This window comes from Pimephales promelas, chromosome 9 (genome assembly GCF_988280905.1).
Source record: "Pimephales promelas chromosome 9, fPimPro1.hap1.1, whole genome shotgun sequence".
Taxonomy (NCBI): Eukaryota; Metazoa; Chordata; class Actinopteri; order Cypriniformes; family Leuciscidae; genus Pimephales; species Pimephales promelas.
In genome coordinates, this window is record NC_142777.1 from 17,125,150 (window position 1) to 17,147,480 (window position 22,331).

At 38.4% G+C, this 22,331-nt stretch overlaps 1 protein-coding gene and 1 pseudogene across 1 annotated transcript; one reads left to right on the forward strand and one right to left on the reverse strand.

The window, feature by feature from the left end:
- Positions 1–8,622: 8,622 nt before the first annotated feature.
- cxcl14 (C-X-C motif chemokine ligand 14) lies at positions 8,623–14,107 on the reverse strand. Its single transcript, XM_039649328.2, has 4 exons — positions 13,865–14,107; positions 12,676–12,781; positions 10,525–10,638; positions 8,623–8,953 (listed from the first exon to the last, which is right to left on the reverse strand). The coding sequence occupies exons 1-4, from the start codon at positions 13,926–13,928 to the stop codon at positions 8,938–8,940; spliced, it is 300 nt and encodes a 99-aa protein (XP_039505262.1). The 5' UTR covers positions 13,929–14,107; the 3' UTR covers positions 8,623–8,937.
- Positions 14,108–17,608: 3,501 nt separating this feature from the next.
- Positions 17,609–21,723, forward strand: LOC148977540 (ladderlectin-like; annotated as a pseudogene).
- The last annotated feature ends 608 nt before the right edge of the window (positions 21,724–22,331 follow it).

The following is a 22,331-nucleotide window of genomic DNA, read 5'->3' on the forward strand; positions in this document are numbered from 1 at the left end:
CTGGAACTCATGCACGTAAACAACAGTCCATACCTCTTGAATTCTTTCCGACCTTGTTTTGTGTAGAAGGGGCCGAAACAGTCGATACCAGAATACGAGAATGGAGGTGAGGGTTCCACTCGGTCAGCTGGAAGGTCAGCCATACGTTGTTCTTCGACTGATCTACGCATCTTTCTGCAAGTAACACAATTTTTGATGTTCTTAGCCACTACATTGCTTGCACCTAATATCCAATATCCATTGGCTCTGAGCTCATTCAAGGTTTGACCTCTGCCCTGATGTTGAGTTTTCTTGTGACAATGGTCAAGTATTAGTTGTGTGACGATGCCTTCCTTAGGAAGAATTACTGGATGTTTCAACTCAAATGCTGCGCTAGACTTTCTTAATCGTCCTCCAACTCTAAGCAGTTCATTCTTGAGAATGGGATCAAGTTGGTATAACTTGTTATTCTTTGGCAGCTTAGCAGGGTTTTGACTCAGCAATTTCAGTTCTTCTTCAAAGGCTTCTCTTTGTGCTGCCTTGATGAGCACAAGAGCTGCTTTCTGTTTCTCCTCTACACTAATGGACCCTGACTTGTCTGTGTTTACCAGTCTTTTGATCCTAGCAATAGTTTGGAGAGCTTTATTCCAATCTGAGAATCTTGAGAGTCTTTCAAGAAAGCTACCTCTTACACAGGAATCTGTTTTCAGGACCTTTACCTCAGGATCACCTACAAGAAGCACTGGGGATTTTTCAAGAGTGCTAATCTCTCGTTCCCATAAGAACTTGGGACCATCAGGTCTGCCACCTTGAGACCCCTAGATGCACAATCTGCAGGATTTTGACTTGTTTCCACGTAGAACCATTGTCTTGGATCTGAAGAGTCTCTTATTTTCTGTACACGGTTAGATACAAAGACATGGAAGCGCCGGGCCTCGTTCTTGATATACCCCAGCACCACCTGGGAATCAGTCCAGAAAAACTCCTCATTTACCTTCAGATCAAGCTCTTCTCTAAGAACATGACTTACTGCCGCAGAAACTGTGGCTGCGGTCAGCTCAAGGCGTGGTATGCTGAAAACCCTTGAAGGAGCTACTCTGGCCTTACCCATGATCAGTGCACAATGTACTTGTTCATCAGCAACAATCCTGATGTATGAACACTGGCCATAACCCTCGCTGCTAGCGTCTGAAAAATGATGTAGCTCTATTTTCTGAATTCTGCCTATATTTCCAGGAATTAAGCATCGTGGTATTTTGACCTTTTGGAGATTCTTCAAGTCATGAATCCATGCATCCCACTTTGGCTTCAGATCAGAGGGAAGAGCTTCATCCCATCCTACCCCTCGTTTGCACATCTCCTGGAGCACTCTCTTCCCAGTCAAGATATAGGGAGCGAGAAAACCTAATGGATCGTACACACTGGCAACAACTGACAGAATTCCTCGTCGAGTGGCAGCCTTTTCGTTCAGGTCAACTTTGAAGGAGAATGTATCAGTCTCTATGTTCCACTTTACTCCCAGTACACTCTGCATTGGAAGCTCATTGTAGTTTAGATCGACATCCTTCACTACACTGGCACGTTCGCTCTCTGGAATTGCATTCAATACTTCTCTGCTATTAGACACAAACTTGTGTAAACGCAGTTTTCCCTTAGCCAAGGCTTCTTGCGCTTCACTAACCAACTCGTTGGCCTTCTCAATGGAATCAACGCTGACAAGACCATCATCCACATAGAAATTTTTGCGAATGAAGCTCGCTGCCAGTGGATAGTCCTTCTCATATTTGCTGGCAAGATATTTCATGCCGTAGTTCGCACAACCTGGAGAGGAGGCAGCTCCAAAGATATGCACTCGCATGCGGTATTCCTTGGGTTCCCTTTCGGTGTTCCCGTCTTCCCACCATAGGAATCTCAGGAAATCACGATCATCTGGACTGACGTGAAAGCGGTGGAACATCTTCTCCACATCACAGCCAATCGCAATCTGATGCTCACGAAATCTGCACAAAACTCCAGTTAGAGCATTTGTTAAGTCTGGTCCTGTGAGTAAGTGGTCATTTAGACATGTACCTTCAAATTTGGCTGAGCAGTCAAATACCACTCTTATTTTTTCCGGCTTTCTGGGATGGTACACCCCATGGTGCGGAATGTACCATACATTGCCTTCTTTTGATGTAGCATCTGCTTCTTCGGCATCACCATCTCTAAAGATACTATCCATAAATCTCAGATAATCTTCTCTGTACTTGGGATTTCTCTTCAGTTTTCTTTTCAAATGCTTCAAACGAACCGTAGCAAGCTGCTTATTGTTCGGTAATTGAGGACGCTCTCTGAAAGGTAAGGGCATTTCCACATGTCCTTCTTTGTTGTGTTGAGTCATTTTATCCAACTGTTGAAGAAATTGAATGTCCTCCTGAGAGATTGTCTTTTCTCTTGAGTCTGTATCCCGAAAATCTGCTTCTAACGTCCTTATTACAGCAGCAGGAGTGATTGCTGGGAGTTCCTTCACAGAAATGCGATGACAGAATCCTGCAATGTTTCTAGAGCAAGTATGGGGTGTTATGGATCCCACTATACTCCAGCCTAAGTCTGTTTTGACTGCGTATGGTTCATGATCCTTCCCTGATATCACCTGGGTTGGCTTCAGAGCTCTTGGACAATCAAAGCCAATTAGAAGACCTACAGGACAATTTAACAAATCTGGCATCTCGTCTGCAACACTGAGCAGATGCATCCATTTCTGAGCCTTTTTGCAAGTAGGAATGCTATCTCGTTCCAAGGGAATGTATTCTCGAGTGTATACGGGTGGCAACTCGATGTACTCTTGCAGACTATAACCTCTCACTCTTAGTCCAATAGCTCTCTGACAATTCTCTATTGAAGCTCTATCAGTCATTGTGGACAGCTTTAATTTCACAGGTTCTGTGTTTGCTTGAAGTTTATCACAGATGTCTTGATTGATAAAGGTATTACTGCTCTGCGTGTCCAGCAATGCGTAGGCTAAGATTTCTGTGCTGTCCTTTGTAGCACAAGAGAGCCATACTGGAACAATCATCGAAGTGTGATTACCATTATCCATCTCCACACTGCATAAGCTAGTGGAAGCCCTTTCATCAGATGAATCTTCTGGCTTTCCTCCTTGAGAGCGTTCTTCGTGAAGTGGAGAGGGGTGACTCTGCCTGCAGATGTTGCAAGTAGCTCGCTTTCTACAGTTTTTAGAGACATGGCCGACTCTGAGACAAGCAAAGCACATCTTGTTGTTGAGGACAAACCTTTTCTTCTCCTCAAGAGGCATAGCTGCAAACCTTTCACATTTGTATATGAAATGATTTTGCTGACAGCAGACACATTCTATTTGTCTATTATCCCGAGTGACCGAAGGGCTTGGTTTGGAGCCTTTCTCTCTTTCCAATGCACTCCTTGCAATGGGTTTAACATTTTGTGTCAGAGCACTGGCCTTGATACGTTTCTGCTCCTTGTCAGACTTTTCATCTGCATGTTTTAAAGCAAATAGAGAGGAAACAGGATTACATGCAATACGTGCCTCCTCTGCCACAAAGTCTGCAAACTCAGTGAAGCTGGGGTATGGCTTCTCTTCATCTAATGCCTTAGTGACATACCTATTCCAGCGAGTTGTTATCCAGTCAGGAAGTTTCTGAAGCAATTTCTGGTTTTCTTCACAATCGTCCAAAACCCTCAAACCATGTACATGAGGCATTGCATTTTTGCAAGAGATGAGGAAATCACTAAACTCCCTTAATTTCAGTGATTCTTTGGGTCCAAGTTTTGGCCAATTGTTTAGCTTTGTTCTAAACGCTCTTTGAACTACAAAGGGGTGTCCATAACGTTTGTTCAGGGCATCCCAAGCTTGTGTGTAAGCATCCTCATCACTCCTATAAAATGTTCCTTCTAGTACACGAAGCGCATCTCCACTTATGTATCTTTTCAGATAGAACAAGCGATGTCCTGGGCTTGTACAGTTTGTTTCGATCAAGGCTTTAAAGCAGGTGCACCATTCAGTGAACTTAAGTGGATCACCCGTAAACGTGAATGGCTCTGGAGCTGGAAGTTTAGTCATTGCCAGGGATTCTTTTAGAGCTTTCACTAACAAGACATCATCTACTCTTTTCTCAAGCTCATTTTCAGAGCAAGGTTGAGCTAAAGTTTCTTGGGAAACCTTGATGCGTGAAACGTTTTCGTGATGCAGAGGAAACTGACTTGGAGGCATGGTGCTTCTTTCTTTAGCATCTCCTATTTCAGCATTCAATCTTGATTCCTCTTCTGCATACACACTGTATTCAGCTTCCATTACTTCAAGATCCCTTTGTTCCTCCAGCATTTTTAACCTCTCTTGTTGGGCTAGTACCTCTTTTCTTTGAGCTGAGATTTCTTTTTCTCTCTTTAGTTCAGCACGTTTCGCAGCCAAGCGTGCCGCTGCTTCCGCCCTTTTTGCTGACATATGACTTCCTTGCTGACTATCTCGTTCAGCTCTCGACACAGTTGAACCATAAATTGACCTGGCGTCATCTCTTTGCAGTAACTGAAGGAGTGTTTCCTTTACAGCTTCAGCATCAAACTCCTTTGTGCCAACTTCTGCGCATCGTCTTTTCAGTAGTGTAGTTATTTCACTAGTAACTGAAGTGCAGCTATCCATTCTCCTTCTTATATCTTGAGATGGTACGTTCAGTGCGCGAATACTCTCATAAATTTGTTTTAACTCTGCTTCACGTTTCTCTGCCGTCACTATCATATCATCTAACTCAGTTTGAGAGCACTCTTCTTTCAGTTTAGATCTGACAAATTGAGCTTCAGCTTTAAAGTTTAAGTAAATGAACATAAACTTCCGTTCTCTTTTTGCCAACTCGTCATGTTTGAACTCAAGCATTTTTTCTGTAGGACGCCTTTCTCTTTCTGATCGCCTAACTTCTTGCTCAACTTGTGATGATAATTCCTGGAATCTCGTCTTATTAACTTCCAGATCTGCATTAATTTCAGCTAAGCGTTGTTCACATTTTTCTCTACCAGAGGCATCAATTTCCGTTTCTAATTTCCCCTCTAATTCTGCCTTTTCTTCTTCAAGAGCTTGAATCACTTGGTCTAAGACACAAATGTCTGATCTATTTTGATCCATGTTCGTAACTTGATGTATACCACACTATTAAGCTTTAAACACTGATAACAAGCTGTAATGTGGAAATTGCAAAATGTCAGTTATTAAACAAGTTACACCCTTCTATCTATTTAGAAAATTATCAAATGCAAATATTTGTTTAAACTATTTGCACAATTTCAACCAGAATAAATGTTAAGGCAACCAAGAAATTAAATTTCAAGTTGAAAAGACAGTCTGACCTTCAAATCCAAAGGTAGCAACTCTTATTGACAGCTACATTGTCCGAAAACTTTGCAACGTTGCCGCCTTGTGGCTGTCGGTCGTCACTGCAGCAATATCTTCTTGCGTTGCACTTCAGCACGGCAAGGGATGCAGTCACGCGAAAGGCAATAGAGTTTCAATGCGACGAAATCGCGTTGGACAATTGAATGGCGACGTCCTCACTTTCACCAATGGCTGTAGTGTTCTACCGGGGTCGACTGAACGTTGTAGGCACTTCACATCGAGGTCTGGCGATCTTCCTTTTCCACGATGAACTCTTGCACTCTTCCAGGCAGGGTGAATGCACGTTTTTTCACTATAACGGCTCCTGAATGTTTTCTCCAGATCAGAAAAAATCACGCTTCAACTGATGCCTTCGATGTCTTTTATATTTAATGTCTTCTTCTCAAGAATTAGGACATTTTACCATCACAAACATCAAATGGACACCGTGAAAAAACTGAAAATAAACCAAAATTACAATCAAATTTGAGAAGAAGTAGTTTTTTCCATGACGTTGTTCAATTTAGCTTATTACTTCAAATCAATACACATCAATACACATAAACGATAAACAAGATATGTACAAACATACCGTGTGCCTTCTAATCAGGATTCAGGAGACATTAGGAGACATATTTTGATCAAAAGTCTTCTTAATTTTACACCTCTCAATTCGTGTGCGACACCTCATGTCTCTCAGTTTCTTCTTTCTTTCCGTGTTCACGCAAAATCAAATCACATGACCAGTACTTCTTATGTCACTCATTTTCTCCAGTAGGTGTCACTATTACCAAACTATCATGCAAATAAAATACAATTCCCAAAAGAGTATTATACAACATTAATAAAACAAACAAAACAAAACTTTCAAAAGAAGATGAATATTCAGCAAGAAAATACACTATGTGCGACAGCTACACCCGGACTCCACCTTGGTCCTCCGACCCTACGGCTTTGCCTTGGCTCAATGCTCCCTCAGCTCCACAGTGGCCCGTCATCCTACCAATTCCACCAGGCTCTCTTGTCCCACCGTCTCTGCCTGGGTCAGACATCAACCTGGTTCCACCACAGGATTCCTGACTTCTACACTTCTGCCCTCCATCCCTTCGGCTCCACCCTGCTCCGCTTCCCTCCGGCTCCACTCTGTCACACTGGCTCCTCTGGCTTTCCGGATCCCTGCCTCAATCAACCTTGGCCCTCCAGACTTGCAGTGTCATCCTGGCTCTGTGTCTCTTCAGCTTCGTCTGTGTCTCTACTGCGTTTGGATCCATCACATCTCTGGTTCCATCTCCCAAGCCTCAACCATTGGGTTGGGTGCATACCGGCAGGATTATGTTTTAATCATTGTGTTTGTTCCTTTCATTCTAAATTGACCTATGTGGTTTTGAAGTATGTGTCTCATTCAGTTCACCTGTTGTTGATTGATTAACTAAGTATCCCTTGTTTAGTCTGGTATGTATACTCATAGATATAATAAAGGATAGATGTCTTGTCCGCGCTGTTTGCCAATGGAGGTCGACGTCCACACCAGACGGCCATCTTGTCACAGGCAGCTCGCTCACTTTAAATAACCATAACTTGATCAATTTTCTAACAATTTTCAAACAGTCTGGTTTGTTATAAATGTCAGAGATGTAGTAATGACACTGCACACTTATGAATAATCAGTGTATCAATAAATAATCATCCAGAATTATAGCCATGTTAATAACGTTTGTAAGAAACCAACCTGTTTGTAAATCCGTCAAGGTTTCAACGAGATAAAAGTATTTGTGTTTGTGCTGATCACTCACCTTACATCAGGTACCACAGAGCCCGCCAGAAAGCTTGCCTGTGACAAGATGGCCGCCGGTGATGACGATAGAGACTCCGCCGTTAGACTTCTAGCCTTTATTATGGATATCTATGTGTATACTCGCTTCTGTTCTGTTTTTTGTCCCGTCTCGTCATTAAGTGGTTGTTTGCCCTATTCTTCTGTGGATTTTAATAAAGACAGTTTGTGTTTAGATATTCTCCTTCGTCATGCGTTGTGCATGGACATGTTTATCGAAATTAATTTTTGCTTATTTATGGTTCAATTATAATTTAAGGACAGCAGCAAAGACATTGCTTAAAAAGTGAGATTAAATACATAACGTATATTTGTGTTATTAACCTTTAGTTATTGCAGGTTTGCAGTTCTTTTTTTTCTTTCTTTGAGGAACACGGAATATTGTGCAAGTGAGATGAGTAAATGCTCGCTCACATTCAGTCTAGGACTAACCATCATGTTCACACAGCGCACAGAACCTCTGCACTTAATCCCGATTTCTCTCAACATGGGGACAGATGTCAGTAAATAAATAGGAAAACAAAGTAACAGTAAATTAGACACACCCTGCGATTTATTTAAATGTTTATTGCTGTGCTTGAAGATTACACTCCTTGGACTTTAGTTGTGTTTGGTGGGTCCGTCCAAACACAAAGACTTAAAACATTTCTATTATTTATTATTTAAATAGTAAAACAACAATTCTGTGATGCAATACATAGGCTTCACTAATAAATTCTGAACAAGCTAGACTATAGGCAAGGTGGTCACAAGAAACTATTCTGTGTGCTTATACATACAATCTGATGTACAAGAAAAGATGAGAAACATTCCATTTACCAAAAAGAAAAACACAGTCATACCAAACAATTGGTTACAAATCCTGCACACCTCAAAGAGGAGGCACATATAATGTGCTGATAGGAGGGCCAACATAAAATAAAAAGCTTCATTTTAAATACATGAGCTACTGCAGGCCCCAAGGTTCATGTGCTCACCGTGTGACAGTACATGTCCACAGACCAATAAAATATGTTTAAATATAAAGTAAATGTATGATATGATTTGAATTGTTTAAATTATTGAACGCCATCGTCTCCTTCACTTCACCAAATTCCAAAGTAATAAGTTACAAAAAAAAAAAAATTCCTCCGGCACTTTTGGGCAGATCAACGAGAAACAATTTTTGAAAAATTATTGTAAAAAACATAACAAAACAAACAAAAAAAAAAACACCCCACTTTGCCTCTTTTTACTGGTTAATGTTGGCATAGAACACAGTAAAGTCTTTGAAGATATTATTTACACATCCTCTATATTTCTCTTCTTTTTATACTGTGAGAACTCTAAGATCTACTTTGACACTTGTGGAAAGTATATCACAGTAGTTTCAAACCAGACAGTATCCAAATATAGTGCCAGGACCCCTTTAAATGCCACAACACGATAAATCAGACCAAAAACTGATGCTTCAGAAAACATTACACATTGTAAAATGTAATGATCACTTCTTACAGATGACGCTGATTCAGCACAGAAACGTTTCTCTGCCATAACTGCACATTTGGCTCAATTACATTGTATAAGAAACATTTTTGTATGACTATAAATTATTCCACATTAATATCAAATGGACTGATGTGCCTTTAATATAAGCTTGTCTGGGTATATGCTTTGTCATGCTTTTAAAAAAATTGGTCCTCTGGTCATCCACAGTTCACTGGTAGTGCTGTGTATCCCACAACGTTTTCAGCCTTGTGAATTTCCGCGATTAGGCCTCGTACACCCTACAAAGGGACGAGAAACAAACAGTGATGGGTTATACTGGGCTATACCTTTTTAAAGATGCATACATTATTATTTGTCTGTTGTGCTACCAAATTTGCCAGTAGTTTTGGGATTATAGTGAGTGACACCTACTGGTGTGGAGTCTTCATCTCATGTGAGTGTACATGGTTTTAAAGTCAGCATGAAACAGAAACAGTCTTTTCGTCCTTATTGGGGGCTTTCACACCAGGTATAGTTATAGGAGCTAAGTTATAGGAACAGGCCACCGGGGTGGTCCCCCAATAACAAATTTTCCCACTAGGGCCATTTTCCTGGTTGAATTCACATTTCCGGTAGGAACTCTGAAGTGACGTAAGCCGGCCGACAGCGGCGTCAATTACTACGCAGTGATCGGATCTGTGTTTTTGTTGTGGGTCATGTTTTTTTGCGAAAGTTATGCAATTGATAGAGAAAAATGGAAGGCTAAAGGCTTTTTCATACGGGGAGGAATTTCACACGCGTTATTCACCGACGTTTAACGCCTTGTGACTAAACAAAGGGGGGCAATGTGAGTGTGTAAACCGCTGCGAAAAATGGCACGAGTAAAAGCGTCATTTAAAAAAAAAAAACTCAGATTAGTTTTTTTGGTTTGACAAGCCGCGTCAAAAACTATCCGACCAATGAGATTGGCGGTTTTGCTCACGTGTCTGGAGCTTCTGAAGTTACAGTAAAACACAACTTGGGGGCGCTCAAACACAAAACGGTCTTGCCGAGCACACATATGTAAAAGCGAAGAAGATACACGCCAAGTAGCGTATACACCATAGACATCATATAGATAGATGCCCTATCAACCGCTGCTACTGTCTATTGGCATGGACAAGCCATGGAGCTGCCATCTTAAACCGGTCATCTGCTCCGTTCAGTGTAATCTGTTTAGCATGTGCAATGAGCTGTCAGCACATTTAATTAATAATATCTCACTAAATACCGAACTGATTTTCACGTGGGTTTTTTTGCTGCAAAGGTCATATATGTACCTATGATGCAGGTCCAGCACACATGGCATGTTTTATTCACAAAATACAACCAATAGTACGGTAATGTTAAATCTTAAAGGTGGAATACCTAAGATTTTTGCATTAAAATATCCCAAAATCACAAGGCCAGAGTTATATATTTAGTTAAGATGATAACTTACAATATTCCAAAAGTTTTAAACAATGTTTAAATCGCGAGAAAATTGAGATTTTAACCAAGGAAACGGGGTGAGCTGGGTGAACTCTAAAAAATGTAACTGTGTTGACTGTAAACATTTTTCAAGAGTATTATTTAATTTCCTACTTGTTAAAAAGTTTGTCTATAATTCGTAATCAAACTATATGGTGCAAATTCCACTTATTTTTTTCAGCCCACAACCATCCTTCTCACTGATTGTCTGTTTAATATTTAACTTTGGAAAAATGTCATTTTATACGAGTAATTTGGGTTTTGATCTGTTTTTGACTTCGCTGTGCTGGAGGCCATCGTGTATATCAATGTAGAAGAGATGTTTCAGATCTCATGACATCGCTCTGCTGCTGAACGCTACCTGTGTTTGTCCTTCCAGATTTTGAACCACTTGACAAGGTTTTTAGTGCTCTGGAGTCTGGGGTGCAGACAATACTCCTGACCTTTGAAACGGGACACATTCTCCATGGTGACACTATAAACACACAGGGAAAATTATGGATGAGTGAGTGGGAAAACATTAGTCAAACAGCAACACATTATGCATAGATTTTCATCCATCGTAATTTTTGTTTATAAATGTATGCAACACTGAATTAGAGATTAAGAAAAATCATCACTTAAATTGTTAGTAGATGGCAGAAAATAGACATAAACAAAACGTTCTGAGGTGAATCATCATGACCACAGAATTCGCTGCTGAACACGTGACCAGGAAACAAATAAAAAAACAAAAACAAAGCAGAATTCATCTAAATTTTGCAATTAAGATCTGAATCATACTGACTAAGAATCCCTTGTCTTTTTTCTCGATTCTTTTTACTTTATTATTCACCTGTGCAGCCAAAAGAACATGTTTGTTGTCTCTAAACTCACAGGAGCTCTTGTGAGACTGGAGAAGCTTCTAGAATGTTAAACTCACACTCAGAATCCAGTGCCTTTTACTAGAGAGAAGGGACATTCTCGGCACAATCCACTGGGTTTGTTTTTCTCTGAGGTCAGAGCTCACGAATGCAAATCCAGACAAATGAGCTAAATGGCCATGGATTGTTAGCAAAAACTTTGAGGTTAAAATAAATTTGAGTGAGTCAATCTCATAAATGCATAATTGTTTCTTATTTGTAAAAGGATAACAAAAAAGTTTAAAATGTAAACTATATTTTTGCACTATAACTATTAAGTGCATACAGTATAATTACAAACTTAAATAGTATATATTACATAATCTTCTAATGATTACAACAGTACAGCCCTTGAATTAAGAATGTGTGCCCTTCGAGGAATGAAGCAAAGAATAAGTTTCACATTTGACCAATTTGATTTGAAATGAACAGTTTAGAGCAACATTTCCAGATCTGAACTGCTCTCTCTCTCTCTCTCTCTCTCTCTCTCTCTCTCTCTCTCTCTCTCTCTCTCTCTCATCCATGTTACAATATTTTATTGCAAGCCATGCTTTTGAATAAATATCTAATTGAATTTCAGAACCTTACTACACTGTTAAAAAAATAAATTATATATATATATATGTGTGTGTGTGTGTGTGTGTGTGTGTGTGTATTTTCATGATTTATATCAAACCTATCTTTTGTCAAATCAACTTAGATAAAGATTATCTATTTTAGCTTCTATTTACTAAACCAATCTCCTTTGTTGTATTAACTTAAATTTTTTATTTCAATGAACTCAATTTGAAGGTAACTAGGTAACTTACTTTTAAGTTAAACCAATAATCATTTTTACAGTGTAGAATATTCCAGCTCTGTAAATGCACTGCAATACCGAATATGACCAGCAGATGGAACAGTAATGTATAGTAATGTTGACAATAAAAAAGACAAGCTTATCACAAACACAAGTTTGCTTCACATCGCAGAAATCCCACTTGGATCTTATAGGCTTCATGAACAGAATACATTTTCATTACATAACCACGCGGAGTAATTTTGACTAAGCTCTCTACAACTCTCTTCTAAGCTCTCTACGCAGCAAGTGCGCCACTAAATTGTCATACGCATCCTCCTGGAAAATCCAACTAAAACAGCGTCTGTTGGCAGCTAATTGTGTTGGATATATGGCTAATCTAAGATGGTGATTTATGCTCATAATTGGCTGGTCTAAATTGTTTTGGTGGCCGATCAGCTGCATTACCAGACAGCAACAGTCTGGTTTGAGCTGGTTGAACTGGTCGGGACTGGATTGAGCTGGATGACCATGCTTGACCTTTCTAGCAGGTTTTGAAGCAGATGGCACTACATTTTTTATTATTTTTATATGCTTAACATCTACACATGCTTGAAATGGCTCTTTTCTACATTGTTCATTTCTTTGCGAAATCTTATTAATAGACTAGTCCATTAAAGCCCATTAGAATTTTATTGTTACAACAATATTACTGTTTCTTATCCAGTTATCCTGCCTATTTCAATTGGAAGTCATACACATAGTAATACAATACACAAAACACATGTTACAGACTCAAAACAAGGAAATTAAAGATTTTTTTCCAACTCACAATATCATCTTTTCTTGGCAGTACGGATGTTTAGGCTTGATCTCCAGCTTTTGTACATCTTTGTACCGGATCTTCGGGCCTTTTCTTGTGCATCTGCACTTGTACGCTAAGAAATGAATAAAAAGGTTTAGTCTCGAGACAAACCATGCAGTAGACGGGTGAGTCTCAAAAACAACATATGCCAAGAAATTTCTGATTCATTTTGCACCCCAAAAATTATATTTGAAAAGAAAAGAAAAGAGAATAGAAAGAACAGTATAATTACATAAAGAAAGTAGAACGTGTGCCCACATAAAAAATTAAGCCAAATTGAATGCGTCATATTCATACAAGTGCTTCTTTAATAAAATATATATATTTACATTAACAAATTAATTGTTACTAATATTTATGTGATTTATTTCAAATGTAAAGTAGGCTACTACAACTGTAAATATGCATGGTACTTTTGTTTCCTGATTTATGACTTTCATATTAATGAGAATGTCTTTTTATTTATTTGCATTAAAGTAATGAGAAATTGTTAGGATCCTGCTTTATTCTGAAACCAGGCATAGTTCTTGTTTAGATTGTGTTGTGAAATGTGACATAGACATTTCTTCCTGAGATTCTTTCTAACAGGTTCCAGTATTTCTCTAACTTGTAAAACACTTGCAAAACTGAATTGACAAACGAGGTTGCGCAAAATCAACAAACAGCATCACTGCGTGGTGATTCATTCAAGTGACATTTGCTGTTTTCACTCTCTTTCAACATTCTGGCTGAGAGGCAGGTGAGCTGCTGAAAGACGTGTGACCCACATCTAATCCCTCATCAATCTTCTCTGCTCCATTCAGCATCATCTCAGGACAGAAGCCAACAAGACTCATCCAGCAGCAACACAAAGAGCCACTATTTACTATCACTGGCCAAGTTTTGCAGAATGAACTTGACTGTCTCAGAGAATAAGAGATGTTTGATAGTTGCACTATAAGGCGCTGTTATTATGCTGGAAAAGTTGTAAACATTTGATAAAACAAACAAAAAATGTTTCTTATACTCTTAATGTTTGCCTACTCTTAACTTCGGATAAAGCTAAAACATTGAATTCTGTATTGATATAGGCTAGCCTACTACACATATTCGCAAACTAAATTAATAAACTTAACTTAGAAAGAAAAAGAAAAAAAAACACATCACACAAACTCACCTTCTGTATTGAGTGAGTAAACGGCGATCACCAGCAAAAGTAAAGCGGCCGTAGAGCGATTCATCCCAAATAGTTGGTTGAGAACCTCCAGCAGCAGCCTCCGGTCTGTTTGTGCCACTCAAATCCAATAATCGAGATCCTCAAACAGAGTGAGTTTGATGATATCCCCGGTCTCTGTTTCTTTGAGGTCAGTAGCAGGTTGAAAGTGCTCCGCGAGACGTCAGGCACAGCGTTGGACGCGCTCTTCTCAAACTGATGAGACGCTCTCGAGCGCGCTGAGCTTCTATAAACACACGCTCGAGCGCCTCATTGATATGCAGAGCCCGCCGACGAATTAACGGTGGCGGTGTCTCCAATCCAAGCGAGTTGCCTTCCTAGACATCATTTTTTTTGCGCCGTGTGGACGCAGTCAATGCTGTCTAGGCAGCTCTCTAGGTTTTAAGACACGGTCCACATATCCCCAGTGAAAAATATACAATTGAGTTATAAAGTTTATGTTGTCAGGAGAGATAATTGCATTGGCTTTCATGCCTTCACTCACTTAATTTACCCTCATTGATTCTTGCTCATGAATTAAGGCTCAGTTTCACTCTTCTGTAAGAGTCTTTAGACGAGTTCTGTCTTTAGAGAATCTTTATACTGGATCCTAAAATACTGTTTTTTAATTTTTTTTAAGTCTTACAGAATTCTTAAATATTAATATAACTTCCATTAGAAATTGTTGACAATGATAAGATCTATCTAATATAGGCCAACATAATTCTTTGATTGATTCACCAAGCTGTAGGTAAAGAAGGTTGCAATCAGTGATATTATGTGCTTCATTCGGGGGTTGTTTAAGTGTAAAGCCTCTTACACACTATTAATATATATATATATATATATACAACAATTTTTACATTGCTTTAACTCATCAAAATAAGTATAGCCTATAAGCAATATTCAACTTTTTATAAGTTATACAGGATTCAGTTTAATGTAATTTAAGTTGAAATGAATAAGCACACAATTGCATAATGGTGACAATTGCTTGGAGTTGGTCACACTAATGTCATCACTGGCATTTTCTTTTCAAACTGAATTAGAATGGAAGAAACAAAACAACATTTGGCATCTACAGTATTTATTCACAGCATCTAGTTCATGTCGAATTTCATATATATTTCAGGACATTACCAAACGACCTTCTGAAAGGTTTAAAAGACATAGCCAGCAAACTTTTTTTTTCAAAGATGCAAATTTTTTTATTTGCACATTGCACAATATGCAAAAGGTGTTTCTATGTATGTCAGACAGGTTTATTCAATAAGCAACCCAGCGTAAGCTATTTGTATAGTTGCTGACCTATTTTATTTACTTCCATAATATAATTTACAATAATATTTTGCTAACAATATTTGTATGTCATTGAGTAAAACTATAGATATTGTTGTCAGCACTGGCCCAGTGTTTGGTTTTGTAAATGATACCCCTGAGAAGACTGTTTCTGGTCCCCCCCCCCCCCCCTCATGCATGGATGATTGGAGGAAATAAAGCAAACCATCTGAATACCTGTGTCTACGGAGAAGAGCCTCATCCCAGCTGTCATCAGTCGTACCTCACTCCATTTCATGTCCGTCTGTGGTCGATCCAAAGGTCCAGGAGAAATGAAAAGCATGAAAATAATGTGAAGCTACCCTTCATTCTGCCTGACTGGATGTAATAGAAACTTAATGGTAATCGACAATATCGATGCCCCTCTTTAACCCAAATCAACTAAAATTGTCATGTGCATTTATGTTGTCAGTCATACCAAAAACAGGCAGCTATATTTTTTATTGTTAATGTCATAATACCGAGATTGTCTGCTCAGGGAGAAAAAGAAAAAGCATTGCAAAAGCATAACTGAATATAAATTTATTGCAAAGAAATTCGGTTTCACTTTATTTTGATGGTCACTTTAACACATTCTGTTGTCTATAGTGACATTGAACCTATATGTCTACTTACACTCATTAGAGTATTAGTAGAGTATTAGCAGACTGGTAGGGTTGGGGTTCGAATAAGTTGTTGTGCAAAGTACTTATAGTCCATAGAATGTCTTTTGGAGGAGCATCACAATAAAGAATTAGCAGATATTAAGCAGACAGTCTACTATTACTCTAATGAGAGTTAGTTGACATGTAGTTGCAAAGTTACTTGTAGTCAATAGAATGTGAAAAAAGGGACCATCAAAATAATGTGTTACTAGAAATTCATTGAACAGAGCCTTGTGCTATACAAATGATGCTGGATCTCTTTACATTATGATAAAATGTGTCCACTATAAACAAATTGTCCCAATACCTTTTTCTTCATTTTGAACTGTATTGTTTTATCTTTAAAAACTTAAAATATTTTGAAATGTGTGATGTGTAGTTTTAAGAGCAGCATAAGAGTCCAAAAGCTGAACTTATCAAAGCAGACTTACAATGAAACATTTTAATTGGTGAATGACTCTATATAGACTAAGCAAAAAGAAGGTTACCTAAGGAAGCACAGAAGGGGCTGGTGTGGTAAATCAGTGGGTGATCTAAAATAAACGCATACCCAGTTCTAAAGGCAGCTTTAATGAATCAAATCTGCTGCTTTTACTCTGTCCCAGCCACATGCTGGAAACTATGCGAAACTCTCGCCATTGATCACCTTCCTTCATGATTATAAAAGGACCTGACTGACCCTCCATAAAATGAAGCTCATTCCAGCCAAGCATATTGGAGCAATTACTCTTGATGTGTTTATAAGATCATTCTAGACAAAGGACATTTTTGGCATACAGTCCATCCTCCTTCTCTTTGAAAAATGTTTGTTTCCAACAGCGATAGAGAGAGGATACATAAGGGTCACTGAGATTTACCACAGCTGATAATACCTTATAATGTGATAATACCTTAGTCGTTGTATAATTATTTGGGAAAGGGAAATGCATAGATCAGGGGTCTGTTCTGAAAGGGTTGCGGACAATCAAAGGCTGCATTCACGTCCAAACAATATAGTTTTTTGGCTCATATTCATTTTCCTCACTTGATAGAATCAAACTAAATTAGGCAGAATGGAAATGTTAGGGTTAAGTTAGGGTCATTCTCAAAAACAGTTTACAAAAGGTAATAGAATATCCGCACTAAATACAATTAACTTAAAAACATGGATAAACATTGTTGTGTGCAGTGAATTATTGGCTGTTGGAAGCAGTAAAAGAACCCAAATTCAATAGACATTTAGAGACCCATTAATACATTTTAAAAACATGTTTTAAAGTGCATTCATGCTTACATTTTGAACAATTTTAGGATTGCGATCAAGTGACGGTCCACTTGATGTGCAATTTAGGTTTTGAAGCAACAAGATTTAACAAGATAAGGGCCTTTGATTAAATGCATTAGCGTGACGATGAAACTATTTTGTTTTTCCCCACTCACAGGCCCATTTTACTTTATTGTTGCTCTTTCATTAACTAATAAGTTCAGATAAAACCTTCATGTCTTTGTTGCATGATGATATAGTCCGTGGGATTTAATATGTCTTTGTTATGAAGCGTATTTGCACTGCATATCAGCACCAAATCTCTGCTGTTAAAAGGGAAGCACCGTGACATAACAAAGCATACCACGTCAACAAGCATCAAACCGGCTCCTTTTTTTCTTGATCAGGCATGTCTGTGAAAACTGCTGTCGCAGAAGGGTGGAGTTTGTAATTACACGTAATGATTTTAAGGCAGGTTAGCCGATGGCCAGCGGGCTCTCAGATTCTTCATGTTTACGTGCTCCGTGAGAGAACATGCTGGATAATTGCTGTGTAGTATTCCACTAGCCTAAATGTCCTGGACGAATCATAGGAATGCATGTGTTAAATAACATGCAAAGGGAAGGCTATACTGCATAAGACCGAGAATACCTTAACAGGAGACAAAGAAGATGCATTTGACTTGCAGTGTCACAAATAGTTTTTTAGAAGACTTCATAACAGTTTATAGAGTGAACAATTTACACTTTGGTTGTAGAATAATTGTCATCACATTGACATATAAACAGAAGCATTTGAACATACCAGAATCCTTCAGAGTAGATCTGTTCAGCATTAAAACAAGTCGAGATGTTGGACACATCTAGTCAGGTTTCTGTACACTTCTCTGTATTTTTCTTCAAGAGCCTGGTTTCAGTGAGTAAATAAATGTGACGAGAACACTAATCTATATAATCTGATAATGTTACATAACACTGTCTTTGGAGCTTGCTGATCGTCATCACATGTCTGTGGTGGATTGGACATTTTCAAAGGCAGGTTTGTTGTTGTGCTTATATAAGTTTCCTCATCACCAAATCAATTTGAAAAGGGATCTTAATTACCATCAGATACAGGGTTAACAGTGTTTGAGATCCCTTTAATATCATTTGTTGTTGATAAATCCAACCTAACCTGTTCGTTGACATGACAATTACAACACACACAATACGTAACACGTCAGTCCAATTCCATTTTAATAATGTGATATTTCTTGACGCGCACGCGAGTCAAATCAATTTACAAGGCACATTTGACGTGCCACACAATGGAATAACTACGTCAAACTAGCCTATGTAATATAAAGACAAAGTGCTACAAATATACTTTCGAACAATTCAACACTACAAAACAATTCACACTCAAAATGCTAGGACATTAAACAGGATTTTAATATGTAGTACAGGAGTATCAAATGCAGAGGTATATCTATTGCCTCCTGGAAGCAACAGAGACATCTTGATCACCTTTAAACTTTAATCAGGACAGAATTGCTTTGAAGATTTATGAGAGCCAGAGATAGTTTTTGGTTATCGGATTGGATCAAATCTTGAAAATGGGTTGTTCAAAAGGTAAAGAAGGAATCGGAAATCAGAATAGATCAGGGAATCCAATCCTAGTTTTAAACTGGATCAAACCTACAGTTTGTGTTGTTCAAAACTTGTCAGTGGGATTTGGACAACTTTGATCCAAAAAAGCAGGATTATCCTGATCCCAACAGGGGGTAGGATTTCAAGGTGGATTTCAGGAATAAAATGTAGTAAAACTTTAAAATTGGTCAAATAATACATTTGTATCATTTGTGTAAATACTTTTATATATATATTTTGCACTTGACTTGTGTAACCGTTGTAACAGTGATAAAATAGACATAGGCTAACAATTTAGCTATTCAGCATAGTAAAGTAAAAATAAAATAAGAATTATCTTGTCCCCATTTGTGTTTTGTCTCAAAAAAAAAAACAAAAAAAACACTTACAGTGCCCCCATGTTGGCTCTTCTACCTGTTCTTTACAGTACTGGTAGCCCACATTGTGATATGTTAATCCATTTAGAGCACTGTTAATTCGGATTTGGTAATCTTGAAAACTGTGTATCTAGATCAGGGCGATCCAGTCCAATGTTGCTTGAAAAACCGGCATAAAAGTAAGATAGATTGCCTGATCCTGGATAGGAAAAAATGGGATTTCCAAATCCAGATCATTTTGATCCAGATTAAATGTTTTGAACAACTGAGATTCAGTGACACAAATAAAACAAATTCTATAATGAACTTTACTGTTTTGTTGGTTTAACTTAAAAAAGAAAGTTAGTTTCCTTAAAAGTTGAGTTGAAAAAATAGAAAAATAGAAACTCAAAAATATTATGCTAACTGAACCACATTCATTAACTAAGTTCACATAACAGAAGATAAAAATTTAAATCAATATTAGTTTTTACAGTCTTGTATTAGTAAAGATAGGTCAGTTTTAAATATAAAAAGATTTTTTTGTGTTGTTGGTGCCAGGATCCTGGTAATTGTATGTTGGGCAGGTGAAAATGAGATGAATAACAGATTCTTATTTACTGTACAGTACAGCAAGAATGAAACAGTCAACTTCACGGGAAAACACAGTCAACTTCGCGAATCCTGGAAGAAGCCATCTTTGAAAAATAGTCTCTACCAGTCGATCTAGGAACACCAATCCATGTGCGCTGGTGAGATGTGAATAAGGTGATAAGGTGAGCGCGAACAGTAGGCTACGTATACAAATTGAAGAGAAGAAAACGATTTGTGTTTGTTTCTTCCGGAAACAACGGACCATATGAGATTCTGCACAGTTCAGCGCACTTGGATCGGCGTTCGTAGGTCGACTGGTAGAGACTATTTTTCAAAGATGGCTTCTTCCTGTATTTGCAAAGTTGACTGTGTGTATAAAATATCTTCTTATTAAACTGTATGGACACTGACAAAGTCCTTAATGCTTCGGTTTGAATGTAGGGACCCTTGTTATGCTGTCGTGTTAGTGTGGGGCTATTTTGAGCCTTGTTAGTGGTAATAACAAGCGATTTTTATTTGTCATTACTCTATGCCCTATACTAGCATTATACTAGCGATATAGGCTAAAATGATTTTAGAGATAAAACTATTTACATTCAGCAATCATGAAAACAAATCTCAGATAACGGTTGAATAGGTAACAATGTGTAATTAGACCAAAGGTTAATTTTGCGCCGGAGTTGTCCTTTCAGTGTGGGTTAACACTGGGTCAACAGTAAGCATAGATCTAATTACACCTCGATTAATTGTTTGCATTTTTTACATTTAAAAATAGAAGTAAAATCAACGCATTCTCACCCCAAGGCGTCGCCTTTGACAATTTAAAAAAATATGAAAGTGCACTGAATCAAATTAATTTAAATGTTAGTACAGATTAAAGATCCTTAATATAAGTGGGAATGTTTCTTTTTAAAAGTGAAGTTCTCTTCTGCAAATAAATAAAACAAATCTGGTACTGATCAAATAATCGATCAGAGTAGACTTTGTTTACAAATTACTAAAATGTTGTTCAAAGTCATTTTATGCTTCCTGCTAAAAAAAATTGATTTAGTTATGACAAAAAAAATCTGGCTCTTCAGAGAAACTGTCAAAATCTTGGTGCGAATCTCACATCTCTGCACGATCAATCAGAGAATGATTTCCAGCTGAGTCTGTTGCCTTCCACAAGAATTTGGGTTGGTGCTCATGATGGTGAAGAAGTAAGTTGAATGGTGTGCCCTAAATAAACCTATTTGTTTGTCTAAACTGAAATTTCTTCTTTAATCAAAGGCAAAGTTTCTAATAAAGATAATTTGATCCAACGCTGAACTTGATTAGCTTAGGTCTGACCACTAGTGCACTTCTTGTATTCATTCTCTTCACTTATTAGAACGGAGAGTGGTTGTGGACTGACGGAGTTGTGTATGACTATAACCACTTGTGCTCTGGAGAACCGTGGTCCCGAGAACTATTTGGAGATCAACTGGAACTGTGAGTGCACTTTTTCAATTATAATTTTATATCAAACAGTAATGTTAAATGACTCGTTTGGATTTCACCAAGTGCCTTAAGTTGAACACCATTGATTCTAACACCACTGATCAGAGTAACTGATTTCATTATTCCACCCTACAGCTAACCGTTGTTGGAACGATGCTCCCGGTTCAACCTCAATGAGGTATATTTGTGTTTCGGAGGTGTGAGATCATATTCAGTCATCCTGCCCAAACAGTCATCGAATTAATAATAGCTTTGAATCAAAGCATGTGCATTGTGGACAATCAAATAAATGTATATTGCATGTCAAGCTTTGAGTTTGATTTTGCTTTTGTTGTATATCTCCTTTAGTGAGTCACCTTAGTTAATTTCAAACTTGTGCCAAAAATGACCGTCAAGCATTGTTCCTGGGTAACATCAGATCCAGGTCACTGTCACAGGCCACACAGGCCACGATGGTCCAAAAGTCCTTTGCAACACATACAGGGTGAATTTATGAAAGAAAATGTAAAAGCTCGAAAATGTATACTCGTTTTTTTAGAGGGTTTATGGAAATCCTTGACCTTTCCTAGAGGATATACCTGTGTATCACATAGACAACACCACTGGTCATCGCCCTATAATGAGAACTTGTCGTCACTGGTCACGCTCAGTCTGCTCTCTGGTTCTTTGCTGGTTCCCTTCAGTCCCTTGTCTTTTATCGTGAAACATTGCGGTGTGGAAAAGCCTCTGGTCTTAAGGTTGCCAGCTTCACCAAAGAAAGTGGATCCCCTGGCTCCGCCTCCAGCCGCTGATCCCGTCACTCCACCTCGACCCATCAGCCTGTTGGCTCCACCTTGGCTCCTCCCAGACCAGACACATGACAAACCGGGAGTGTAACAGCTCTTTCACTAAACCAAGAGAAAACCCAGACAAGGGTGACAGAACTATGACATGGACAGCTTAAGTTAATTGTGTGATGTTCTTTGACAGGCTGTCCAAAAAATCTCCTATAAATGTAGCTGCCTTTCGAGAGGCCTCTCGTAATGCATAAGGCTAGCATACGCAATGGGAAAACTCCTTTTCCTGAGAATGTTGAAGCCAAATTTTTAAAACGCATCCATTTCACCAAGACATGACGTTTTTCCAAGCGTAATTGCTCTGTTGAAGCCA

Excerpts from the sequence above, each read along its gene's own strand:
- cxcl14 (XM_039649328.2), bottom strand. The coding sequence starts at position 13,928 with ATGAATCGCTCTACGGCCGCTTTACTTTTGCTGGTGATCGCCGTTTAC. Across the intron at positions 12,782-13,864 it reads TTACTCACTCAATACAGAAG|CGTACAAGTGCAGATGCACA; the intron begins GTGAGTTTGTGT and ends TTCATTTCTTAG. Across the intron at positions 10,639-12,675 it reads TGCCAAGAAAAGATGATATT|TGTCACCATGGAGAATGTGT; the intron begins GTGAGTTGGAAA and ends GTGTGTTTATAG.